The 24,267-nt window shown below is 34.0% G+C and overlaps 1 protein-coding gene across 2 annotated transcripts; it reads left to right on the top strand.

The window, feature by feature from the left end:
- The first annotated feature begins 1,371 nt into the window (after positions 1-1,371).
- On the top strand, positions 1,372-19,327 carry LOC111784080 (acetolactate synthase small subunit 1, chloroplastic-like). 2 transcript variants are annotated; one of them, XM_023664908.1, is made up of 13 exons: positions 1,372-1,700; positions 2,949-3,162; positions 4,110-4,193; positions 5,212-5,280; positions 7,432-7,515; positions 10,829-10,978; positions 13,213-13,299; positions 15,405-15,509; positions 15,594-15,716; positions 16,868-17,020; positions 17,925-17,990; positions 18,471-18,570; positions 19,031-19,327. In XM_023664908.1, the coding sequence occupies exons 1-12, from the start codon at positions 1,477-1,479 to the stop codon at positions 18,552-18,554; spliced, it is 1,443 nt and encodes a 480-aa protein (XP_023520676.1). In that variant the 5' UTR covers positions 1,372-1,476; the 3' UTR covers positions 18,555-18,570; positions 19,031-19,327. The 2 variants fall into 2 exon arrangements, with proteins under 2 accessions (XP_023520676.1, XP_023520675.1); XM_023664907.1 differs by having other exon boundaries at positions 19,017-19,327.
- The last annotated feature ends 4,940 nt before the right edge of the window (positions 19,328-24,267 follow it).

Genomic DNA, 24,267 nt, shown 5'->3' with positions numbered 1-24,267 from the left:
ACATCTCTATTCGTACGAGGTATTTTGAGAAAAACCAAAAGCAATGAGAGCTTATGCTCAAAGTGGACAATATCATACTATGGTAAAGAGTCGTGATTCCTAACATTGCTTGGATAAAGCAACGAAAAGTCTTCTAATCACTTTCCAATGTCAATTGGGGTTTATTGCCACTCAATTATTTTCTTGATTTAAATCGTAATATTATAAAGATTTTCAAGCTAAAAAATCTTTGTTTCAACTTCTAAATTTGCTCTAAGATGTAATGTATAGGCATCTTCAATCTTTTTTACCTTGCTCCTTGTAATTAGTCCTTCAGATACATACAAAAGATCAGTAGTCAGATTCATATCACAGTGGATGTATCGATACCCCTTGAATTGATTGTTATGAATGCCATGACACAAGCAACGAACATGGTTGAAGAACAAGCTGGCGGCCAAGCACAGCCACAACGGTTAGCTGCTACAATACAACGCCCACCCGATTCGTAAGCCGACGATAGGAACTTTTGATGTGATAGAATAACCGTCACGTATAGAATTCACAACCCAAAACCCAACCTGAAAATCCCATTTATTTGTTGGACTGACGTTCACTCCCTATATCATTAATATATCATCATCACAGTTTGCCAGTTTCCTAATTTAAGATTTTTTTTTTAATGGTAAGTAATCTAATAAAAACTTAAAATAGAGTTCACCGCCCAATTGGAAAACAATTCAACCCATATCTCTACTGTCCAGTTGTTTTTTTATAATTATTTTAAAAAATATCACAATTATCTGCTATATATCTTAAATTAATAATTTAAGTCTTATAAAGTGCAAATATCAAATATTCACAAGTCACAGTCATCATTAAAATATTGGAGAACGAGAAAGAGATTTCTCTCCATTGGATAAATAGTGGTAGGGACGGAGATTATATTCCCCATCTCTACCAATTCCTCGCCCCATATTATATATATATATATATATATATATATATATATATATATATATATATATATATATATATATATATATATATATCTAGTACGAGTTACAATAAATAATTTTTTAAATATTACATTTTCATGACTTTTTTGCATTTTTTTCCGCTATTAAATAAAATTTAGCCTAAATTTTTTCTTATAAATATTATTATTTATATATTACAAACTTTATAAATTATGTTACATTTTTTAATTAGAAATTGTGTAAAATAGAAATTATGTATTAGAAATATTGTTTTTTTTAAAAAATAAAAATATGGGAATCACGAGAAATTAAATGGGACCCGCCCACGACACCAAAATCTACATATCCGAGGACGACAAAAAAAGAAAAAAGAAAAAAAAATAAAAAAAAAAAAAAAAAAAAAGGCGAGGAATGCCAAATGCCCTCTTTCGGCTAGTGTGCGATACTCCACTCTAGGAACGGTGTGGTTTTCTTTTCGAACATTCTCACTCCCTGTTTCCTTCTTAATCGATCAGCCATGGCGGCCGCCATATCGCTTTGCCCAGTTTCTGCGAAAGCTCACAGCTCTTGCTATTCATCACTTGCCTCTAGCTTTGTCTTCTCCAAGAGTTTGGTTGGTGGCTTCCAGAAAGCGCAGAAATTGAGCAGTTTTCAGCTTCCGAGGCTGCGTGTTTCTTCTGCTGCTGTTAATGAGAATGTAGTGACTGTAAGCGACTCCTCTCGTCCTGCCATTCGTTTAGCGTGAGTACTTTGCAAAACCTTCTGTTCATTCTTCTTCAATTTTCTTATTTCTTGTTTTTCGTTCTCGTTAGTATCTTGTTTTATTGGCTATTTTCGGTTTTCCACTTATTGAAACACTATGAGTATTGTCTGCTTGGTTGCTTCATCGTTCATTTTGTCTTTGACGTTTTTTAAGATATCGTTTTATTTAGTGGTGAGAAATGTTCATTATTTTGTTGATATATGAAATTTTGCGACGGAGAGGGCTAATAGGTTTACTGAAAAAATCTCCCACTGGCGGAAATAGAGTAATTACGTAATTGTTGAGTATCAAAGCAGTTTAATGAGTATCAAGTTCACTTTCACTCATCTATTTCTGAATGAAAAATACTTTCCTGCTAACGGTCGTGCATGAATCTTGCCCACCATTCAATTGTTGACAACAAGAAGAGACAAAATATTTTCCATCTTTCTCTTTAGTAGCCGTGCTTTCTAGCTTTGTTGTCACAGTTGAATGCAAGGATATTCCAGCATATTGGTATGGAACCAAGTATCGTTCTTTCTTATTTGTTATTTTGTAGTAATTCCCTTTCATGCAACTTTTTTTTCTTTTCTAAGTGAAGTTATAAATTTGGTTTCTAAATTTTGATAGTTGTGGCAAAGTTTTACTTACATCCTTGAATTTTTTATTTTGATTCTTATAAATTTCTGCTAGTACCATCGTTGCTTAAATGATGATATGCATATTGAGTACACTAACGAATGATGATTTCACATGACGTGACAATAGATGGTAAATAGGGGTGGGCTAGCCTGACAAATAAGAGCAAGCGAGCACAAGTAGGCCACAAAACTTGTTTTAAAATGTATTTTGGCTGATCATCACACCGGTTGTTTTGTTTATCCACCCTTATTTTATCTAACTAGCCTCTTCACTTGTGTCACATTGTGCAACTCATTGTTTGTTGGTTCAATCTATGCGCCACATCAATGTCTTAGTAATGGTGTTAATGAATTATTCTATATCCTAGTGAGAACTTTTAAAGTTGATGGAGTAAACTAAATTTTTGGGGCTAAATTTGTAATTTTACACCTTTTATTTTCCTGGTGAAAAATCTAACCCATTTTTTTTATTAACTGGGTTGTTGCATCTTTTTTAGTGCTAAAAGGGATCTTTTTCCTCAATTATAGTATTTTTTTTTTCTTAAGAATTCATCCTGCATGTTACAAAGTTCAAGGTGACGTTGTGTTCTTTTTTTTTGCTTTCAGGGTGAAGCGACATACTATATCTGTGTTTGTTGGGGATGAAAGTGGAATTATAAACCGAATTGCGGGTGTCTTTGCTAGGAGAGGTTACAACATTGAGTCACTTGCCGTCGGATTGAACAAGGATAAGGCTCTGTTTACCATTGTTGTTACTGGAACAGAGAATGTCTTGAGACAAGTTGTGGAGCAGCTACACAAACTTGTCAATGTTATCAAGGTTTGGTTAATTTTTTATGCTATCGTTCTTTACTTCGGAATCTTTTTATATACAATTTCCTTGTCTTTTCGGGGTTGCTGTTGACGAAGGGGATTGGTGTGTGCTAGTTGGGATAGTAGTTGTTGGTCTTGGGAGAGCATTCTTGAAGAAACTTGAGGAGGCTGAAGTAGGGGAGTTTTCTGGCTAGACAGGAGATCCTTCGTTTACAAATTGAAATCTGATCAAGGGGTCAGTATTCTTGATTTTTTTTTTAAACATAGAGGATTATAGAAGTTTATGCTCAAAAAAGGTAATCAGAGGTAAAAGGCTTCATTTGGAGACACTCTGTCAACGTATTTGATCAATTCTGGTTGAGAAGATCTTTTTTGGTCTTGATTCCGCTTCTTTTAACTTTAATTTTACATGCCACAAGATAAGAAGCTTAAGATGTCTCCTCTTTGATTTCTTTGTTGCTGGTGTTTACATTTGTCTGGGTTATAGAGATGTTCGTTTTGTGGAGCCTTAATCCTTCTATTAGGTTTTCCTTTAGCTCGTTCTTTCTCCTTTCATGTGCCTCTCCTTTTCCTAGCTCTCCTTATTTTATTTGCTTCAGAAGGTGAGAGCTTTGAGGAAGATAAGAATCTTTGCCTAGGAAGTCATGCATGGAAAGATTAACATTATCAGCTCAATGCAGAGGCTTCCTCTATATTTTTGGTGAAGTGAACGAGTAGTGCCGCCATGCTGCTATTTGTAGATTTTTTTATAGTATAATTGTATAATTGTGTTTAGATTGAAACATTAGTCATATATCTTTTAATTATTTTCCCTTTTATATTTAGTTTCTTTGAAAGAAATTTATCTTGTATTATTTACCCACTATTGGGTCATTTGTTTCATGAAAAAGTATTCCCTCCAAAAATAACAATTTATAACACTCTCTAAACTCTTAAGATATTTCAATTTATCAGGTGGAAGATATCTCAAAAGAGCCCCAAGTGGAGCGTGAGTTGGTGCTTATGAAACTCAATGCAGATTCAAGTACTCGTGCTGAGGTGATGACTTGCATTATGTTTTTAATTGTCATTCGATATTCTCGCCAGAAAGAGCCATTTTGGTATGCACAAGGAAAATTTTAAACTCTAATTTCTGTTTCTTTTTGTGACAATATTTCTAAGTACTATTTCCCCCCTTTATTCCTCTGATTCTCCTTTCCTTTTTTCTTATTTAGTTTTATTTTAATGATGTTTAGTTAACAGAATGAAAGCCAAAATTTTATGTATCCTCTCCCTCTTTTCAACATTAATTGGAAAATTTGCCCTCTAAAATCTGCCTTTTCTGGTTATTGTTATATTATGTACTCATGGTGCAGTACTTGATAGGTGCATGACCTTGTTTTATGTATTTATTTTCATTTTTCTCAAGGACAGCTTCTCTCTCTCTCTCTCTCTCTCTCTCTCTCTCTCTCTCTCTCTCGCTGGAAGGAACCAAATCATAAAATGAAATTACAAGAAAGGGAAGTCCTACACGAATACCTCTCTAACCAAATATACCACAAAAATGCCCCGATGAAGCTATTGCTCCTTAGTGCGCCTTGAGGTTTAAAGAACATTGGATATGGTTGATTTTTGAATCAATTAAAAGAAGAGTACATATGGAGCGACTCAGTTTTAGTGCCCTTGTTGGTTGAAGACTGTTTTTGTTGGTTCACGGTTTCACATTTTAAGGGTCATTGATTGGATGCAACTTTGGCCTCTCTTAGAAGTGCTAAACCTGTCGGATCTTTGTGTATATATATATATATATATATATTTTCTCTCTGTTAAGGAATTTGTTTTCTTTGAACTTTTGATGTATCTTTTTTATTTGATTCATATGTCTTTTTTATTTGTTTCACGTAAAAAAGAAAGAGAACTTTGATCTTTCCGTTTCCTATAGAATATGCTACTATTTTGTGTGTAAAAAATACCTAATATCAAGTTGTTGAGGATTATGAGAACTTTCAATTTCCTTTACTGCATCATCATCTTCAATTTTTAATTGTTTTATACCTCGTTTTTTTTTAATCCTCAGATAATGTGGTTAGTAGATATCTTCAGAGGAAAAATTGTGGATACTTCAGAACATTCACTGACTATTGAGGTAACTACCTTCAGATCCTTTTAAAACATTCATCTATTGCATGGTCGATGATCAGCCTTCTGTTTGAATGTTAGCGTCAGAAAAAAAACATGTCAATATCTCAAAAGTATTTTTTCCGTTTTATTAATTAATATCAGTTCTACTATTTTCTTTAAGGTAAAAATTATTATTATAAAAATTCATATTTGCAAGTCTGGGGATATGGGAGATTCTTAGCCTAAAGAGTTGGATTAGTTATTTACCATTATTTTAGAAGCTGTGTGTTGAGTTGTAGTCTTTATTAATCTGGTTAGATAACGACGCATTTACATTTTAAGAAAAGAGCAGTAGATTCTATTACTTAAACTTTCATCCGAATCAGATTCAGTGGTTTGAATAGTTTTATTGGAACTATTTTTCAAACCGATGAGAGGCGAGAAAGGTAAATGTTGGGTTTAAAAGAAGTTCAATCAATTTGGGTGCAGTGCTGAGCTGATTATGCTATCCAATGAAGGTTCAAGTTGTAAAACCATAGAGACTAATCTCTAAGTCTTTCCAAGCCATAGGGTCCAAATTTGTAATTTAACCCGAATAAAATGTTTGTAAAGTTTGACACTATGAATTAGTTATTTATTTATTTTTGGATTTGTAACAATTTCAATTGATTAAATGAAATGATACAAAAGGGAGGAAAGTGAGGAAGCCCATCCCAAAAGGGTTACAAAAATATTGTCCAGTTGGAAATGATTGAATTATTTATTAAAATGAGAAATTTTTGTATGGCAATCTTAAATTCATGATTTGAGTTGGGTGTGGTAAGTCTATTGAAAGACTGATGGGGAATTTATTGTGGGAGGGGGTTGAAGAGGCGAAAGGTCTCATTTGGTTAAGTGAGAGTTGGTGGTGCCAGTAGAACTAGGAAGATTAAGAATTGAGAGCTTGAGATTATGCAATGAGGCGTTGCAAGCTATTTGGTTGTTCGGTTCTTCATGGATCCTGATGCTCAGTGGTACAAAGTTATGGTGAGCAGAAATGACTCGCATCCTTTTGAGTGAGTGGTAGGTAGTGGTTCTAAGAGATCGGGTACAAACTTCTAGAAAGCTATTGCATATTAATTCCCTTTGTTATCTCAATTTATTATATGCTCCATTGGGGAAGGTGTGGGTTTGGAAGATTGTTGGGAGGGAGATGAACACTTCTGTGAGTTGATTCCTAGTTTATATCACCTCTCTTAGAAGAAGCAATATTTGAAGGCTTTGATTTTTCCTTCTCCTTCTGATCTCTCTTCTTCGATATCCTTAGGCTTCTGTCGCCTTCTCTTCTTATAGAGAGGTGATTGATGTGACGGTTCTTCTTTTCCTTTTGTAAGACGAGCATGTAATTCTAGGGAGAAAGAACTCTAGGATTTAGTCTCTTGGTCTTTCGGAGGTTTCTCCTGTAGACCCTTCTTTCTCATTCTATTTGACCCTTCTTTCTCATTCTGTTTGACCCTTCTCCGCCCCAAGTTGTCTCAGCTTTTGCCGTTATTTAGAAGATTAAAATTTCAAAGAAATTTATTTATTTNTTTTTTTTTTTTTTTTTTTTTTTTTTTTTTTTTTTTTTTTTTTTTGTGTGTGTGTGTAGCAGGACTTGCATGGTAAGATAAACATTGTAGATCTAGTTCAATGCGACCCTTCCTTTGTGTTGCAACTGCAACATTGCTTTTGTATTCGTTTTAGGCTGGAAGAGACCTTTACCACTTGCTGTGGGGTTACCATTTGTGTAGTCAATTTGGAATAAGAGGTTGACCTCATTTGGCTTAGAGGAGATATTGTTATTCTTTGATGAAGGAAGTGTTCTTGAGTTCTCCTTTTCATGAGAGACAAAAGTGCTGAGACAAACTGGTCTTTTTTTGTTTTTTTTTTTTGTTTGGGGAATTTGGGTTGAAAGAAATAACATGACTTTTAGAGAGGTGGAGAGATTGTGTGAGGAGGGGCCAAGTTNTTTTTTCACATGTTCTTGTTTTTCTTTCATTTTTTTGTTAGTGGGAACTATATCTATCTATCTATCTATCTATCTATCTATCTATCTATCTATATATTTATATATATATTAATGCTAGATATTCATTTGTGTCGCCTATGTTCTATTTATTAGTAGTTTAGTAGGTTTGTTTCATCTTGATGTCTTAAGGTGACTGGAGATCCTGGAAAGTTGGTTGCCGTTGAAAGAAACTTCAGCAAGTTTGGAATTAAAGAACTTGCTAGAACGGGAAAGGTAAAGATATTATATTTGTTCTGACATTTTTGTTTCTTTAGCAATTTATGGGAGTGAGATTCAATATTTTGACCTTTTGATAGAAGTTATAATGCCTTGATCAATTGAGCTATCATCAAGTTAGTGCATTGTTCTGATCTATTTTTTATGGAGACACACTTCTTAATGGCGGGTTATTAATGCATGCATTAATATCGATTGAAAGTAAATGATTTGAAATGCTATAACAAGAAGAATGATCAAGAGCTCCGACATTCCAACTCCATTTCTAGCTTGGGTAATTTAAAGTTATGTTATACCATTGCTCTAAGCTATCAAATGGAACTCTAATTTTTTGTTCTTTTTTATTTATTTATTTATTATTATTACTATTAAGAAACAAGAAATATATCAATTGAAGACATACAAAAAGAGGAGAATGAGATATGTCCACGCAATCAGAAGGTTACATAAGGGCTTCACAACGGGCAAAGATGTTTCAAAAATCATAGGAAAGCTCTACGGAAAGAAGACCATTGTTGTTGAGGTGAGCCTAAGTAGTCACCTACAGTGAGAGGGGGCAGGGTTATAGTAGTCCTTTATGCCTCGAAGATAACCATGACGAGCACTTTCAACATAGCACTCTCCATGGTGGGCCACCGCTAGAAGGTGAGGTGAGTGTCACGTTGAAGGTTGGTGTAACTTCTTTATAAAAGAAAAAAAAAATAAAACAATATTTGACATGAGGAAAAGAAGAAAGAAAAGAGAAGGAAGAGTGGGGTAAAGAAGAGGAGGTGGAAGAGTTGAAAAAAGAAGAAAAGAAGCCTGATAAAGAAGAATAGTAATTTTTTTTCCCAAAGGAGCAAAGTTGGAGACAGTGCACTAAAGAAGCTTGCATGTTCCTTTTTGAGAGGAAATAAATATTTTATTGATAATATGAAATAATACAAAAGAGGATCTAGATACATTGAGTGCTGAAAGTGGATTTTTTTTGATTGGGAAACAAAACTTTTCATTGAAAAAATGAAAAAAGATTAATGCTCAAAAGGTACAAACTCTACAAGAGTGAAAAGAGTGAAGAACAAGTAAACAAACAAATTACATAAACTATAAATGTATTCTGAATCAGAAACTAACTATCAAGGTAACAAAAGGCTTGGAACGAGAACACCAAGAAGAAATCCTTAAGCTATCAATTTTTCCGACTCAAGTTGATCGACAAGGAATACTTGGAAAATCTTGACCATCCAAAAAACTAGAGGAGAAACCCATGAATTGAGCTGGAAGAATCTTAAGATCAAATTTTTGAAACTGCGAGTGAGCCAACCTTCAAAGAAAAACTACTTGACCAAAAAAAATTCTAGATCGACGAAAGACACCGACATTCTCCTAACTAATGACTTTTGAAGACCATATGGATTTAATGAAACTCTTGACAGAAGAGCCAATTTGTAGTTCAAGAAAAAGAACAACTGCGGGGCAGTAGAGATATAGAAATTTTCAAACTGATTCTTTGTTACAAAAGAATACATTCGATCGACTGAGTCTTCGATTGGGTTATTTTCCCTAGATTGGAAAGAATTTGACTTGGACCCAATTATCTCATTTGAATTCCACATAGATTTAATGAATCTTCTTGAGAAAGGGCCTACCACCTTTTTTTCTTGAACAAGAACCATAGCTGGGGTATGCTGTTGCAACTATTTCTTAAAGCTAATTCTTTTTAAATAATCTCCAAAACTCTGGAATACCACTGACTTCTGATTCATCATCTGAACATTGATTGGTTCTAAGTGATGAAGGAGGGTTAAGTAATGATTGGATAAAACTTCGAGAAAAAAGAGTGCCCCCAGTACCGTTATGGCCTTTAAGGAAAATAGAACGTGACTTATTTGTTGGTCTTCCGTGTAAATTCCTGTTCAAATGGTGTTAAAATTCGAGTGACAACCTCTTCGATAATAACGTCGTCATTGAAAGAAGAGTTTGGAACCTTGGAAGATGGGGGCCTGATGAGAATAAAGATAGAGTCTCCTCCTCAATCTTTCTATCCTCCGTCAAAACTCCCACATTAATCCATGAAGTCTCTAAGGCTCTGATTCCTCCTAGCTCTCGCCCAATTATATGGAAGGACGCATTGTCGTCACCATCCTTAACCCACTTGACCTTGATTTCTTATTTCAAACTTGTGTACTCTACGCTAAATAATGGTCTCCAACTCACCCTCAAGTTAGTAAACTCAAAAGCCACAGAAAGGTAGAAGACCCCTCGCACCACTTCAAAAGCTTTAAACAAGCCACCATCCAATAAAATCAAATCAGCCCTAGATGCTCCCACGGACTCCAAACCCACCCACTCTACCCACAAACTCCTATCAAAGGAACCGTCAATACTTTTCTCATTACGTACAAAACCAGATGCTCCCAAATTAACAACTCCCCAGCTAACCTCCTTTTCTCCCTCCTTCCTAGCCCCCTCATATTCCAAGTCAACAATTTCATTGAGGAACCTTAGAGTCCTTAACTTTCAATAAAGGTTTCTTGCCCTCATAATTGATTGAGACGGAAGATCTTTTTGAAATCTCTATCGTATTTTTTCTTTTTCCCAATTTCTTTGTTAGGTCCTCGTCCTAGAAGAGTTGGTTGGGGTGGATCCATAGACAGTGTGCATCCCCACAGTGTGAAAAAGAGAAACCCAATTGAATCATTCTCTTATTAACTGCTCTTGAAAATATTACATTTCAGAGGATTAAATAATGGGCTCCAATTACCTTTCAGTGAAAAGGACATTTCAAAGGACTAAATAATTGGCTCCAATTGCCTTCCAGCCCTCTGACTTTGGAAGGACCCTCACAAAAACTGATATTTGACAGCAAGGGAGTTATGATGCTTAGTACAAAAATCTAAAAGAGATAGTGGGTTGGAGAGTTCTTCTATTCCCTTGCTGCTGGGTGTCAGTTTTTGTGAGAATTGATGTTAACCCTTCTAGTGTACGTCTAACCAAAATACTCATGACTACCATATTTTACGTATGTATATGTTTGTTTTTGTCCAATAAATTTTGCTCATTGGAGACAACAAAAAATCAATTGAACCTTTTTCTAGTAGGCTTTTAAGTATAATTTTCTATAATATCCTAGAGATTATCTAATATATTGTAATGAATATATATTACTACACGTTCCTATCTATACATATTTAAATATCTGATATAGAAATTTTAGCTATGGTATATTGATTATAGCTTGGTACGATATCCTTGCTTAAGTTTCTCATGTGCATGTGGATAAACAATTTTTCATTTCTCATGTACATTGAATTTGTTTGACTGTGTATAGATAGCATTGAGAAGGGAGAAAATGGGGGAGACAGCTCCCTTTTGGAGATTCTCAGCAGCTTCTTATCCGGATCTCGAAGACTCAAGGCCGGTTGAAGGCTTTGTAGGGGATTCAATTCAATCAGTCAATGGCAACATCTCTACCTCAACCGTATGTACTTCTGTTCTTTTCCATGAAAGGTTTGATGAAACCTTTTTTCTTCAAAGTTGCTGAAGCACGGAAGTATGTATTTTAACTATGAACTTTTATTGAAGTTCTAGGGCTACAAAAATAATAATAAAGTCTGCTCTTTCTTATAAAGGTTCAAAGTTTGTGCCTTACCTCAAGACTTTGCTAACTTGGATTGGCATTTCTGAAAAGCAAGTGCCAATTAACCTAGCGACTAGACTTTGCCAACTTGGATTGGCGTTTATCTCTCTTTCTCCACCTCCAGCAAACAACCATTTCTACACTCCTTGCTCACCAAGTAGTCTTTGATCCTCAATTTATTGATAAAATATGATAAAGAAATAGTACTTAAAAATGCTAGAATCACGGGTGGATCAAGCTTTGTCAACATTCTTATGGATAAACTTGGTTTTTATTGAAATAAACAAAAGATAACAAAGGCCCACAAAAGGAATAACCTGGAACCGAAGCTAAACAAAAAACAAAAGACCAAAGAAAGAAAGGTCTCCAATTATAAATCCTTAATAATAAAAGCCTAATGCAGGATATTAAAGTTGGTAAGGGACTAAACCACCTCCAATGACTTTCAGAACCTTTAAAGATTCTTCAATGTCTCTCTAACCAAGTACTCTAAAGAACTGCAACAAAATGTCTGCGCAACCCTTATCATGTTGTATAGGATGAAACATAACAAAACCTCTTCCATCACGAGACCACAATCTCTGCTACAAACCAAGCAAATTCCAAACGTCAGTTGAAAAAAAAAAAAAAATCGAAAGTAGGTAGAAAACTGCCCTAGTGAGGTAGCCTTGTATTTATATGGCTAAGCTAAGGTTGAGAACATACTTGAATACATGATTAAAAGGTGTCAAGTGGTTGTGGAGCGTGAGCCCTTACTTCTTTTGAAGTGTGCTTGGTTGCAGTGATTGATTGGTAATTTCTTTAGCTGCTTGATTGTGTTGAGTTGGTGTGACCAATGCAGTCTTGGACGGGCCTAGACAAAGAGATCTATTGGATACATGCTTGCATGTCGCTTAGTTGAGATGCCCTTTTGGAGTTGTGTGAATGAAGAGGCCGACCTGTGGTGCATGGTGGGACAAGAGAATAAAAACGTATTGGAAATTTGGAATGATCGCTTAGGATCCTTGGGTGATTTTTTTGCTGATAGAGCTGCATAATTTTGTTGCTTATTATATGGCTTGCATTATAGCCTCCTTTTCTTATATGTACTTAGGACTGCTTTAGTGTAGTTATCCAGGGTTTCTCTCATCTTAAAATCCAACTTTTCTGTGGCTCTCTCTCTAATTAAAAGAGAATCAATAATCATTCCAACTTTTTGTAAGCAGTTCTTGAATTCCTCCGTTCTCAAAAACTGTGTTCTTTTTCTGTCTAATTTAATATTGGGAAAATATTCGTTAAACTTAATATAGTGAAGTCACACATATATAGGTTACATACATATGGGTAAGCATGGAGGCCTAAACTAACATAGTAAGTTATACAAATAGACTAATAAACTCTGAATCTAAGACAATACTCTAATATACATAATAATGATACATAATAATGCCTACTACTACATTGTGAACCTAATTGGTGCTGTCTTTGCAAGAACAATGGAGATTCACCGTGCCATCTTTTCTTGTTCCAGCCAGGTCACCAATTCAGATTTTAGGAAAATCTTTTAACCTTTACTAACCTTCATCTCTCCTATCCTAACTCCACTTTTCAGTTTATGGTGCAAAACCTTTGTGGTCATCGGTGGAATTGGCATAGAAAGTCCTATGGCTAAATGCTTGTGGAGCTTTCTTTTGGCTGACTTTGTTGAAGCGGAAGAGAAGGATCTTTAAAGTGAAAAAGAGGAATACTATCCTCATGCAGGATTCTTTTTTTTTTTTTTTTNTTTTTTTCAGCTTCTGATGCGTAAGTGTTCGTTTGTTTTTTTTTAATAATTACTCAATCCTATTGTTATATACTTGCCGATTGATTTTTTTTTGAAACTCCGTTGATCCATTTATGCAGTTTATTATCTCTAATTAAAATTGATTCTTATATTTGAAAAAAAGACAGCTGACTTCTTTGAACTTTCTTTACGAGATTTTTCTACAATTTGTTTGGGATGCTTGTTCCCCCTTTTTTATTTTATTTTATTTTATTTTTTGGTTGGGAAATGTTCTAACCTTTCACTGAACACAACTCTAATGTGAGTATTGCAGGGAGATGTGTATCCTGTGGAGCCATATGAGAATTTTCATTCAAATCAAGTTCTTGACGCTCACTGGGGTGTTCTCTATGATGGTGATGTATGTATATAATTTTCAAATATTTCCATTGTAGTTCTAAAAGCAAATTTATCTGGATGTCTATTATTTCCTTGAGTAGTATTAGGACATTTCGCTGAATATATATCCAACCAGTGCTGATTGAAACGTCATCCATTTGGGTGAGTCAAGTTCGATATTTAACCTGAGTTTTTTAACCATAAGGTTGTTTGTTATATTTTGTTTTTCCTTCGAGGGCTTCCTCTGTTGGATGTGTGAGAATGTTCTTTGTTCTTTCTCGTGATTTATGCGTTGACTAGCACTTGGCTGGGAGAAAAAAAGGACTTCCAACTGAAATCTGTATGAAAGCTAACCTTCACCAAGAGCTCATAGCCATTGATTCTAAGGAGGAGACTTCCTAACTGACAATTGGTAATATACAGCAAAGAAGTTCCATTAAAGGGGAGTTGATTTCTATTTCTGCCAATGAGGAAGCTATATGGCATCAGAGTTGCAAAACAAATGGTTAATTGCCAATGAGATCATTGATGAGTGGAATAGAAGGAAAAAGAGTGGAGTAGTCATAAAACTTGATATAGAGAAGACTTCGGATTTGGTGGATATAGATTTTTTATAAGGAAGCCTTCGTGTAAAGATTTTGGGCAAACTTGGAGGACATGGATTAGAGAGTGCATCTCTTTAATGAATTTATCCATTATTATCAATGGTAAACCTAGAGGAATAACACAAGCATCTAGAAGTCTTTGTCAAGGAGATCCCCTTTCTCCTTTTTTTTATTTATGCTTGTGGTTGATTGCCTTAGTAGGATGCTCTTATCAGCAGAACAAAAAGGGTTGATTGAAGGTTTTCATGTAGAAAAGATCCACAAAAACTATCCATTACCGACCTCCAATTTACTGTGATGATACCATACTATTTTCTTCTTCAAATGCAACTCATCTCCACAATCATTTTCGTACCATCCAGTTTGCGGGAGCTTCGGGTCAAAATATTAATTGTCAGAAAAAGGAATTCTTGGGTGTTGGAATTGGCTCGCAGCAAGCTTAGTGTCTTGCTTCACCCTTTAGTTTCCGGATTGGATTTTGGCCAACTACCTATTTGGGTCTCCCTTTGAATGACAATCCTTGTACCCTAAATTTTTGAGCTCCAGTTATTGAAGAAGTGGAGAAGCATTTGAATAATTGGGGGGCTTCTCATGTATCCAAAGGAGGTAGGCACACTCTTATCCAAGCTACGCTTACAATTTTTCTATTTATTATTTTTCCATTTTTCTTGCTCCATCCAAGGTCACAAATCCATAAAGTACAGGACTTTTCTTTGGAGGGGAGGCATTGTCAAAAGGGCATCCACCTCCTCAGATGGTCCATTATACAATCCTCTATTGATGAAGGATTGGAGATTTTTGATATACACGAAAGGAACATCTCAATTTTGGCCAAATGGATTTGGTGTTTTCACCAAGAAAAGAATGCTCTTTGGCGTAGAATTATTGCTACAAAATTTGGTTCCGGACTTATGACCTCAAGCTGGGTAGATTTCCTTTGCAAACTTCCAAGGGGCCATGGAAGTCTATTCAAAATTTGCAGAATCTGGTTTACAATCATATTGAAGGTAGAGTTGGGAGGGGAGCCAAAACTCTGTTTTGGAAGGAGGTTTGGTTGGAAGCACAAAGTTTTCAACTTAAATCCCTTTCTTTACCATCAATCTCTCAGTAAAGAGGTTCCCATTGCTTATCTTTGGAATCAAAGTGCTGTTTCTTGGAACTTTTCCTTGAGAAGAAATCGAAACGAAGTTAAAATTGAAGAATGAGCTTCTCCGATGTGAAACAAGACATCTCAATCATCGAATATGAACCTCAGGAAGATGGGCTTTGAATATGAACCTCAATGTTCGGTAATGTGCAAATTTTTGTTCCTTCCAGTAAAAGTGATGGGATATTTTCTAGTTAGTCTAGTTTTAGGTCAAATGATCCACAACTTCTGCGCCATTTTCTTGTGTACATATACTGCATCTCTTTTTATCAAAATGTTATCTTCTTGTCATTTTAATTCCTTCCTTATGTAGTTTGTAGATTATCTCTTCTGCAATTTTTCTTTTAACTTTTCATGTGTTCTGCTAACTTTCAGTCAAGTGGTCTTCAATCACATACATTATCTATGCTAGTAAACGATTATCCTGGAGTTCTCAATGTTGTTACTGGGATTATTTCTAGAAGAGGTTATAACATTCAGGTAGGTTCTAATTATATTCTTAACTTCGAACTTTTTCTTATTTTCAACGGCGTCGTGATAATTTTGTATTTGGAAAATTTCCAGAGTCTTGCTGTAGGACATGCAGAAAAGGCTGGATTATCTCGTATCACAACAGTCATTCCTGGAACTGACGAGTCAATTGGAAAGTTGGTTCAGCAGCTTCATAAATTAATAGATCTTCATGAGGTAGCATGTTCAGTAATTTTCTATTGATAAAGTTTAAATGCTAGTACGACTGAGTTTCTTGCCTTGACTAATGCTTCAAATATTTTTTTTTCCCTACATTTCGATATTTGAAAGTATTGTAGGCAAAATGTTTTTCACTTTGGAGGTTTCATGATCCTAATTAGTATTTATTTTTTTCTGTTAGATTACAAATTTAGTCTCTAAACTTTGAAGTTTGTGTATTTGGTATATGATCACTCAAAAGTGTCTAATAAATCTCTAAACTTTCAATTTTGTGTTTAATAGATTTCTTAAACTTTCAATTTCAATTTCAATTTTATGTCTAGTAGGTTACTGAAGAATTTAAATTTTTTTAAAAATTAATTAATTTATTAGACATCAATTTGAATTTTTCTAAAGGAAACTCAATTGTGTTTAGTAGATATGTTCATTTTAAAAAATTTGAAAGTTTATGGTTTAAATTTGTAATTTTTAAATTTTAGGGATCAAATAGACCCAAATCGCTGCAAGTTATTAATTTTTTGAAAGAGATGCCTGTGCCATTTGACTAAATAAATCTCTAACACTAGGTAATAATACAGAAAGAATAGGAAGGGATGATACCTAGATTTTTACAAAATGATGTTACTGTCCGTTTTCATATTCGTTTTCTTAGTTTTCATGACTTTATTTCTTTCCTTGTAGGGGTTTGTTTTGTTTGAACACATGTATCTTTTCATTATATCATAAGTTCGTATATTGTTCAAAGAACAAAAAGCAAACAAAACCCGTAGTACCCTACTTAAACTACGTATCTAGTGCGGGAAACTTACTAAAAGATAAGTTGGTTCTGAAGGATGAAGGCCCTTACCTAAAAGATTAACATATCCTTTCTTTTGTTGAGATATTTTATGGTTCATTTTGATTTTATTTTTTTGTTATATTTAATTTATGCTTATTTTATTTTTCATATGAGTTCAGTTGAGAAAAAATAGGTGGCATTGTTATTTACTCTATTCCTCTAAATAATATTCCATCTCTTTTATGTTGAGAAAAAAAAAATTCCATGAATAATCTTATGAGATTCTTAAAAGTGCATAGCTTACAGTATTATGATCTTGCGACTTGTATTAGTTCATGATTGATAAAATAATCGGGGATGACATCTTCAGGTGCGGGATCTAACGCACTTGCCGTTCGCTGAAAGAGAATTAATGTTGATAAAAGTTGCAGTAAATGCTGCTGCCAGAAGGGATGTCCTCGACATTGCTGACATCTTCCGTGCAAAAGCTGTTGATGTTTCTGATCATACAATTACTCTTCAGGTCATCTTCTTTCCTTGATGTGGTATAGAGAATTTTGCATAAATGCAGATATATATTTATGCGGCTAAGACTATTATGTGCGTGATTTATTATAAATGTAGTAACGTCAGTAGAGCAGCAAGTGGGGATCTTTTTTCCTCTAAACTAATTCACTGATTGAAGAAATACTACAATTTCTAGCTCAATTTGGACTAAATTCATTTCTGTAAGTTGGTTGTTCTAGCAAAAGAGTTATCTATAATGATTGAAGAAATACTACAATTTGTAAGGAATGATGTTTGCGACAAATTCTAGTAGTGGGCTTGGGCCACTACAAATGGAGGCTGAGCCCTGAAGGGGGGTGGACACGAGGCGGTGTGCGAGCAAGGACGTTGGGTCTCGAAGGGGGGTAGATTGGGGGGTCCCATATCGATTGAGAAGGGAACAAGTGCCATCGAGGATGCTGGGCTCCGAAGGGGGTGGATTGTGAGATCCCACATCGGTTAGGGAGGAGAACGAAACATTCTTGTAGAAACCTCTCCCTAGCAGATACGTTTTAAAAATTTTGAGGGGAAGTCCAAAAGGAAAAATCTAAAGATGACAATATCTGCTAACGGAAGCCCATTACAAAAATATTGAAAATAAATTACAAAAATATTGAAAATAAATGTGTAATCTTATTTGCTTAAAATCAGCTGTGAAAAATGATGCACTGAAGTGTTCTTACCCCTTAAAGTGTTCTTACCCCTTAAGAAAATGCGCACTAGAGCGCTTGATGTTAATGTTAAGCGAAAGTATAACTTCTCTATAGTATAAGTGCCAAAGTAAGTATTGAAGAATGTTTTTCTACTTTTATATGGTCTTTTTTTCCTTCTCTTTTGATCTGGCGATTCTTATGCTACACTTCTTCATATTTACTCCACAGCTCACTGGGGATTTAAACAAGATGGTCGCATTGCAGAGGTTGCTGGAGCCATATGGGATATGTGAGGTTTGTACTTGATTTCGATCTCTTTTAGACTAGCAGTTGGAGAAATAATTCCTGTTAGGATTTTTTCCTTAAAAATTGAATATTGGATTATTAATGTTTTCTTAACTTAATCTTAGAAATTACAAATATAATGTGAGGCCGAACATAAATGTTCTCTTGTTCTGATACCATCTTAAACTACCATTAAATCTAAAATCTAATAATTATGGTATATTTAATGTTTTTACTTACATTGGTTGGAGAGATCAATGAAACATTTCTTATAAGATAGACGAGTTCTAAAATCTTGAGGGAAAGAAACATTTCTTATAAGATAGACGAGTTCTAAAATCTTGAGGGAAAGCCTAGGAGGGAAAACCCAAAAAGGACAATATCTAGGGGTGGGCTTCAGCGGTTACATTTTTAGCACACTATGTTTGTGCATGTAAATGCTTACATACAACAATCCTAATTGCTGAATTCTTCTCTCTTTATTCGTAGGTGGCAAGGACAGGAAGGGTAGCATTGGGTAGAGAATCCGGTGTCGACTCGACATATCTTCGTGGTTATCCTCTTCCGATCTAAGTGCCAGCTACTTGATGTCAGTTTTTCTATCCCTTCCTGTTAACCACCATGAATGTTAAAGCAATATTAATCTGTTAGAGAATATCTTTAGCAACGAATTAATGAATATTATTAGGATAGAAGCATGCTAGTATGTAACAAGGGAGTTGTTTGTAAAAAAGAATTAACATCTATTGACAAGTCGATATATTCATAAATCAGAGGGTTCGACATTTATATTAACAATTAATCTTATTTCCGTTCTATGGTATAAATATCAACGAATATATAAAAAAAGACACCATTTGTCACACCATGAGTATAGATACCAATGATAGGACTCATAACCTACTGAATAATGGTTCAGCTTTTTAGCGTTCTCATCGAGGGCCAGTCTAAGTACCTCGAATGATTTGTTAGTAACTTATTGTATTGTCTTATCAATCTCTTGATACAATTTCCTTTGCATATTCAACGTCGTAGGTTGAATGGACTTCGTTTAATGGACTTCGTTTAAAGTTGGACCGTAATGAAGGTGGTTGAAGCACAAACTCAAATATGGACCTATAAGTTTCAGGCATTTTAGTCATGGTTGGCTTAAGAACGTTTCTAAATGAGTCTGTGAAGTAAGTGAGAGAAGAAGTGGAAATACAATTGTGTAGTATCATGTTCTCCAATTGTGTGCACCTTTGGATGAAATCCTCAAGGATCTTCTTACCTGTAACTATCTCAAAATTGAAACATATCTTTTTGATCTTTTGAAGTTTAGAGAAATAATTTGTTTTGTTCTTTCTTTTAGAATAATTAATATTTTATTTTAATCTATGCTTTATAACATGAATAGCATTAAATAAAGGCAGTAGTTGGTTTCTTGGCAATTGTTATGTATATACTATATGGAGTAAAATATTTATATTATAGTGATTGATTTATATATATATGTGTTAATTGAGTACATTAATATTTCACAAGATAATCATATGTGACTCGATGTTAAGATTATCTTAAGTTATGAACTTTGGTTTAGGAGGGTTTGTTTTTTGATTTATACGGGTGAGAATGATTTTTGAGGTTGATTTAATAAATCTAATTTTAGGGAATTGACCAAGGAGGTTTGGAACAAAATTTTACGAGATGAAATTCTTTTCTTCTCATATATTTGTAAGTACATAGTAGTTCTTTCACGTGCAGTTTTGGGATTTAAATTATAGAATCTTACTCTCATTAACTCAAGAGGAACCTAGTTTATGCTTGAGAGGAACCTGGTTTATGCTCGAGAGGAACTAGTTTATGATTGTATCATAAATAAATTGTTAACAATTAGCTAAAGAAAGTAGTGAAAGTTAAGAAGAACCAAGTTGAGTTTGAATGTTAATGGACTTATTGTTTAAATGTTCGGGATGAAATTATTTGAAGCATAAATAACATGTAATATGTAGCTTTTATTTACATGTTATTAAATTGAATGATTACGTATATTTTATGGATAAATGTATATTCATGTACGATCGATCATGACTTCGTATGGTTATGCATATATTATAAGAGATACCATTAACATAATTATGTGAGGCACCACAAATATGAATTTATACATGTCGTATGAAAGACAATAACTACACATGCAATGAAATGATGAAGTCATGAACAACACGAAAATCTTATTGTGCATTGAATCATGATTATATACGTGGGATCCTAGGCATGTGGTATGTTCATAGAGTCATGATTTTACTTTTCCATTTATGTAATATACGGATGTATACACTCACAATATTTTTCGTGTCTTTTTCTTTTTCGTCGGTTTTTAGCAACGTGTGTGCTTGCCTATAGCCAAGCCTAGGGAATACATTAATGAGCAGTCTAGTGGATCCACGTGCATGAGTAAACTATTGGTAGAGAAGTACTGTGCATCCAATCCTACTCAGAAATTAAGTAGAGTCCAAGGAACGATCATGAATCCAGGTCCCATTAGTCATAATATATGTTGTATATGAATGTATATTTCAACTCTAACGGTTGAGTAATTTACTAAGTATTTCTTGATGTCCACTTCTAATGCGTTTAGTTGAGGAAGATATTTCTTGTGTACGAGATAGTTGCTTGCTTCCACTCTAAGGTACGTTGTTAGCCATATATATATAAATTGTTCCACTCTTGACGTTGACAGTTGAATGTCTACATTATTCTCAGATTTCATCTTCAGATTAAAGTAAGTAACTTTAAAGATAAATGCAATCGTAAAAATAGCTCAATACATAAAACATCAAATACTATTTCAAAAGTCGATTGTCTGATATTTCATCTCTACAATTATTGACCTGAAAAAAGCTAAAGTTAAAATCTCATTCTGGTCCTAAAAGAATCATCATTTTTTGTCCACAAATTTTGTCGCCGAACATTCATTTGCACAAAACTCGCTTTCCGTAATATATGCAGCTTCAATATACTTAATATTTCAAAGTTACAACGAATCAAATCAAAATATAATAAAAAGCTTAAAGATCTGTCCGTATACATTATGGTTAAACGAATGGACGTAAGCCTTACATCGTCTCATTATTTCTAACCATAATTCACGATATAACCCGAACAGATCGAACCCAATTACGATAAAAGGATTAGAGTCGAGAATAAAAGTTTGTTTTTGTAGACATTCATATAATAAGAAAGAAATGGGCAAAGAAAGAAAGCAAAAGTAAAAGAAAAGTAGTTTATACGAAAGAACAAATGGTGGTAGTGGGCTTACGTGAGTTGCCTTCAACTTTATATGTCATGCATTGAAATCAAAAGCTTACTATTTTGAGACAAACCACAATTATAACATAACATAACATATAGGAAGCATATCGATCCACAGAGAATTCACACATATCAATATATATGACACGTGCAGAACCACAGGGCACGTGTCAACATCAAATATAACCATGCTGATAGTAAGGTCACTTACCTGGTTAGCTTAGGCTGATATTCCGTCGTTATCCTTAATGAAAGTCCAATGAAATCCAAGTCAACCGAGAAATCTCAAATCTCTCTTCCATGTAAATGTTGATCATCTCTGTCAACCCATCTCCTATAAATTTGATGTGAGGCATGTCTGTTTTCTAAAATCTGAGATTTTTCATTTATGTTTCATTTTCTAAATTGTGAGGTGCATTGAGGAGAGATTATTGGGGAAGTGACTTACGATAAATGAGGGAATAATGGTTTATTTATTTATTTATTTATTTATTAATATTAATAATAATATTGTTTTTTTTTACATAATAATTATTTTTATTTATTTATTTTTGGGCTGTTACATCATATCCCTCTAAAAAAACTTTCGTTCTCGAAAGTGTTTTAATCTTGGAACAACTCAAGTTCTTATTCTAAGAGTTCTTTATTAAGTCCTAAAGTACCACTCACTAAAATTCTTAACAAGTATGTTCTCACTTGTATGGATCATAAACACTTCTTTAGGTGTCTAAGTCCTTTCTAAATTCTTTCCTAAATTCTTAATAACCACCTAGTTGCCAAGAATAAAAATCATGAAAATGGTGGAAAAGTTTTATAGATGCTATACAAAGAGAGGTGTGAAGTAAACCGCACATCTTAGGCTTTCCAAGATCCTTCTACGTTCTTGAAGATTATCCTATTTCATTGTAACTAGATGTTCCAAATGATATAAAAGAATGTTGCACATATAAGTTTACTTCTATCTTTAAAGGGTTCTACAAGGCAACATCTCATCAAGTTCTGACAACAGGTTTTTATTTATTTATTTATTTATTTATTATTATTATTATTATTTAATAATCTCCCATAAACCTTTGTAGCAAAGAGATATCTCCATGAAATGTGATCCTTGTTTTCTAACCAACGTCCTTGGCAAGAAACGTACCGTGAGTTTCAGAAACAAAGGATGAAGATCGCTGGACAAAAGCCATTGTATTAATCCTCCTCAAAGAGCTAACTTGCAATAATCTTATGACAAAGTCTTTAGTAAAGGAAATATATTAATTAGCGCCAACATTCATATGCTCATTTTGTTTATTTGAAGTGCATGACAACTCATGCCTTTCATATTTGCTGTATTTCCAATTCCATAATATATAAGTTTACTAATGTTCGATTTCACATTAGAATATCAGTGAGAATACTACTATCCTTATATTTGTTTCCTGATGACATTGGTTGTTGTCAATTGTCGGGGAGAATCCTACTATCCTTTTATCTTTTCCTCTTGATTCATATCCCAAAGTTGTCCTAATTTCCTTAAAATCTTCCATACTCATCGTTAATATCGTATGAGTCTCATATAAATTTTCATAGTATTTTGAGTCTTTCAAGGTCTCGAAAACATCTTAGAATTCTCATAAGGGTATTTTGGTCATTTACCACTCCAAATCTTCGTTTAATTTCTCAGCATATTCCAATGGCCTTGTAACTTGTATAATCCTTTCATATCATGACATAAGACTCCTCATCAACTTGAATGCTATTGAGAGATCACTTTGGTCATAAACCAGTGGTACCTAATTATAGGGGCATTTTAGTCATTTTTCACATACCCTTGGTTTAGCCTTATCATATTCGAATGATCACCAAAATTTCGTAAATAACCTTATCGCGTCATCTTGAATCTTCTCGTAAATTTCACGAGTAACAGAACTCTGGCTCAGACGCTTCATTGACATCAATGTTCATGTGGACACTAAGGTGGGCAAACTTACTCAATTTTAATCTCAAGACCCTCATTTTTTTTTTCTTTCATGATGATTTCATCAACTGATCTGTAGTTTTACTAGTTTCCCACACTACATTGTTCTCGCAGTCAAATTCTCTAAACTTTGGTAAAGGTTCAATAATTGACCTCTTTGCCCATTCATCCTCAAAATTTTATTTTTAACAATTGTCCTCTGATCATCATAGGAGGGCACCACAACCTTTTTTTTTTCAACTACCTCATAATACCAAGAAGGAGGCTTAGCAAAATTCTAAAAATTGGTATTACATGAGCATGATAGATATCCTCAAATGCCATAAACTTGGAATAAAAAAAAAATCCAACTTAAAATTACAGTCTTGATACCTTAACTATGGTAATACCTTTTAACCAGATTGACATTGCTAGAAAAAATTGTTCGATTATTTTCTACTACAATTTGGTTTACGTTGAGCTTCCGGAGTGCATTCATGTACCCTAAGGAGGGTTACCACAAAACTTCTAGTTGATTTAGAGACAATGTCCCAATCTAATCCTCGTGTATCCCCACCCAAGTTCATCTTAAATCATGGTTTCTTAAATTTAAGGTATCTTGACAATCTCATACCGTAGTCTCTCTCCATATACCTCTAAAATTTTGACCATAATCGTAATGCCTCGTCCAAACTGTGGCTCTATGCTTTTAAATCACCTCACAACTTCCATAATTTGTTGTATTATTATTATTATTATTTTAATTTTCAACTTGTATTAAGGGAGGAAAGTTTTCTAATCTCAGTACTTCTTCCATTAAAAGCACTTATGTCATTGACCAATCAATTTAAGTATACGTGTTTTAAACTTTTATGGTCTTAACTCAATTTTTTTTTTTACTGATACTTTTAATTTCATCTTTACATACTTCAAAGTTATAAAATTTGCTTTCAGACACTACCACTTTTAATATCTATAGTATACTATAAGATATTGACATCTATATCAAGCTTCTTAGGTCATTTTATTTCATCTAAAACTACTTACTCT

The sequence above is a fragment of the Cucurbita pepo genome, unplaced genomic scaffold (genome assembly GCF_002806865.2).
Source record: "Cucurbita pepo subsp. pepo cultivar mu-cu-16 unplaced genomic scaffold, ASM280686v2 Cp4.1_scaffold000150, whole genome shotgun sequence".
Taxonomy (NCBI): Eukaryota; Viridiplantae; Streptophyta; class Magnoliopsida; order Cucurbitales; family Cucurbitaceae; genus Cucurbita; species Cucurbita pepo.
The sequence above is the reverse complement of the archived record's forward strand: the minus strand, read 5'-3'. Positions and strand labels throughout refer to the sequence as shown.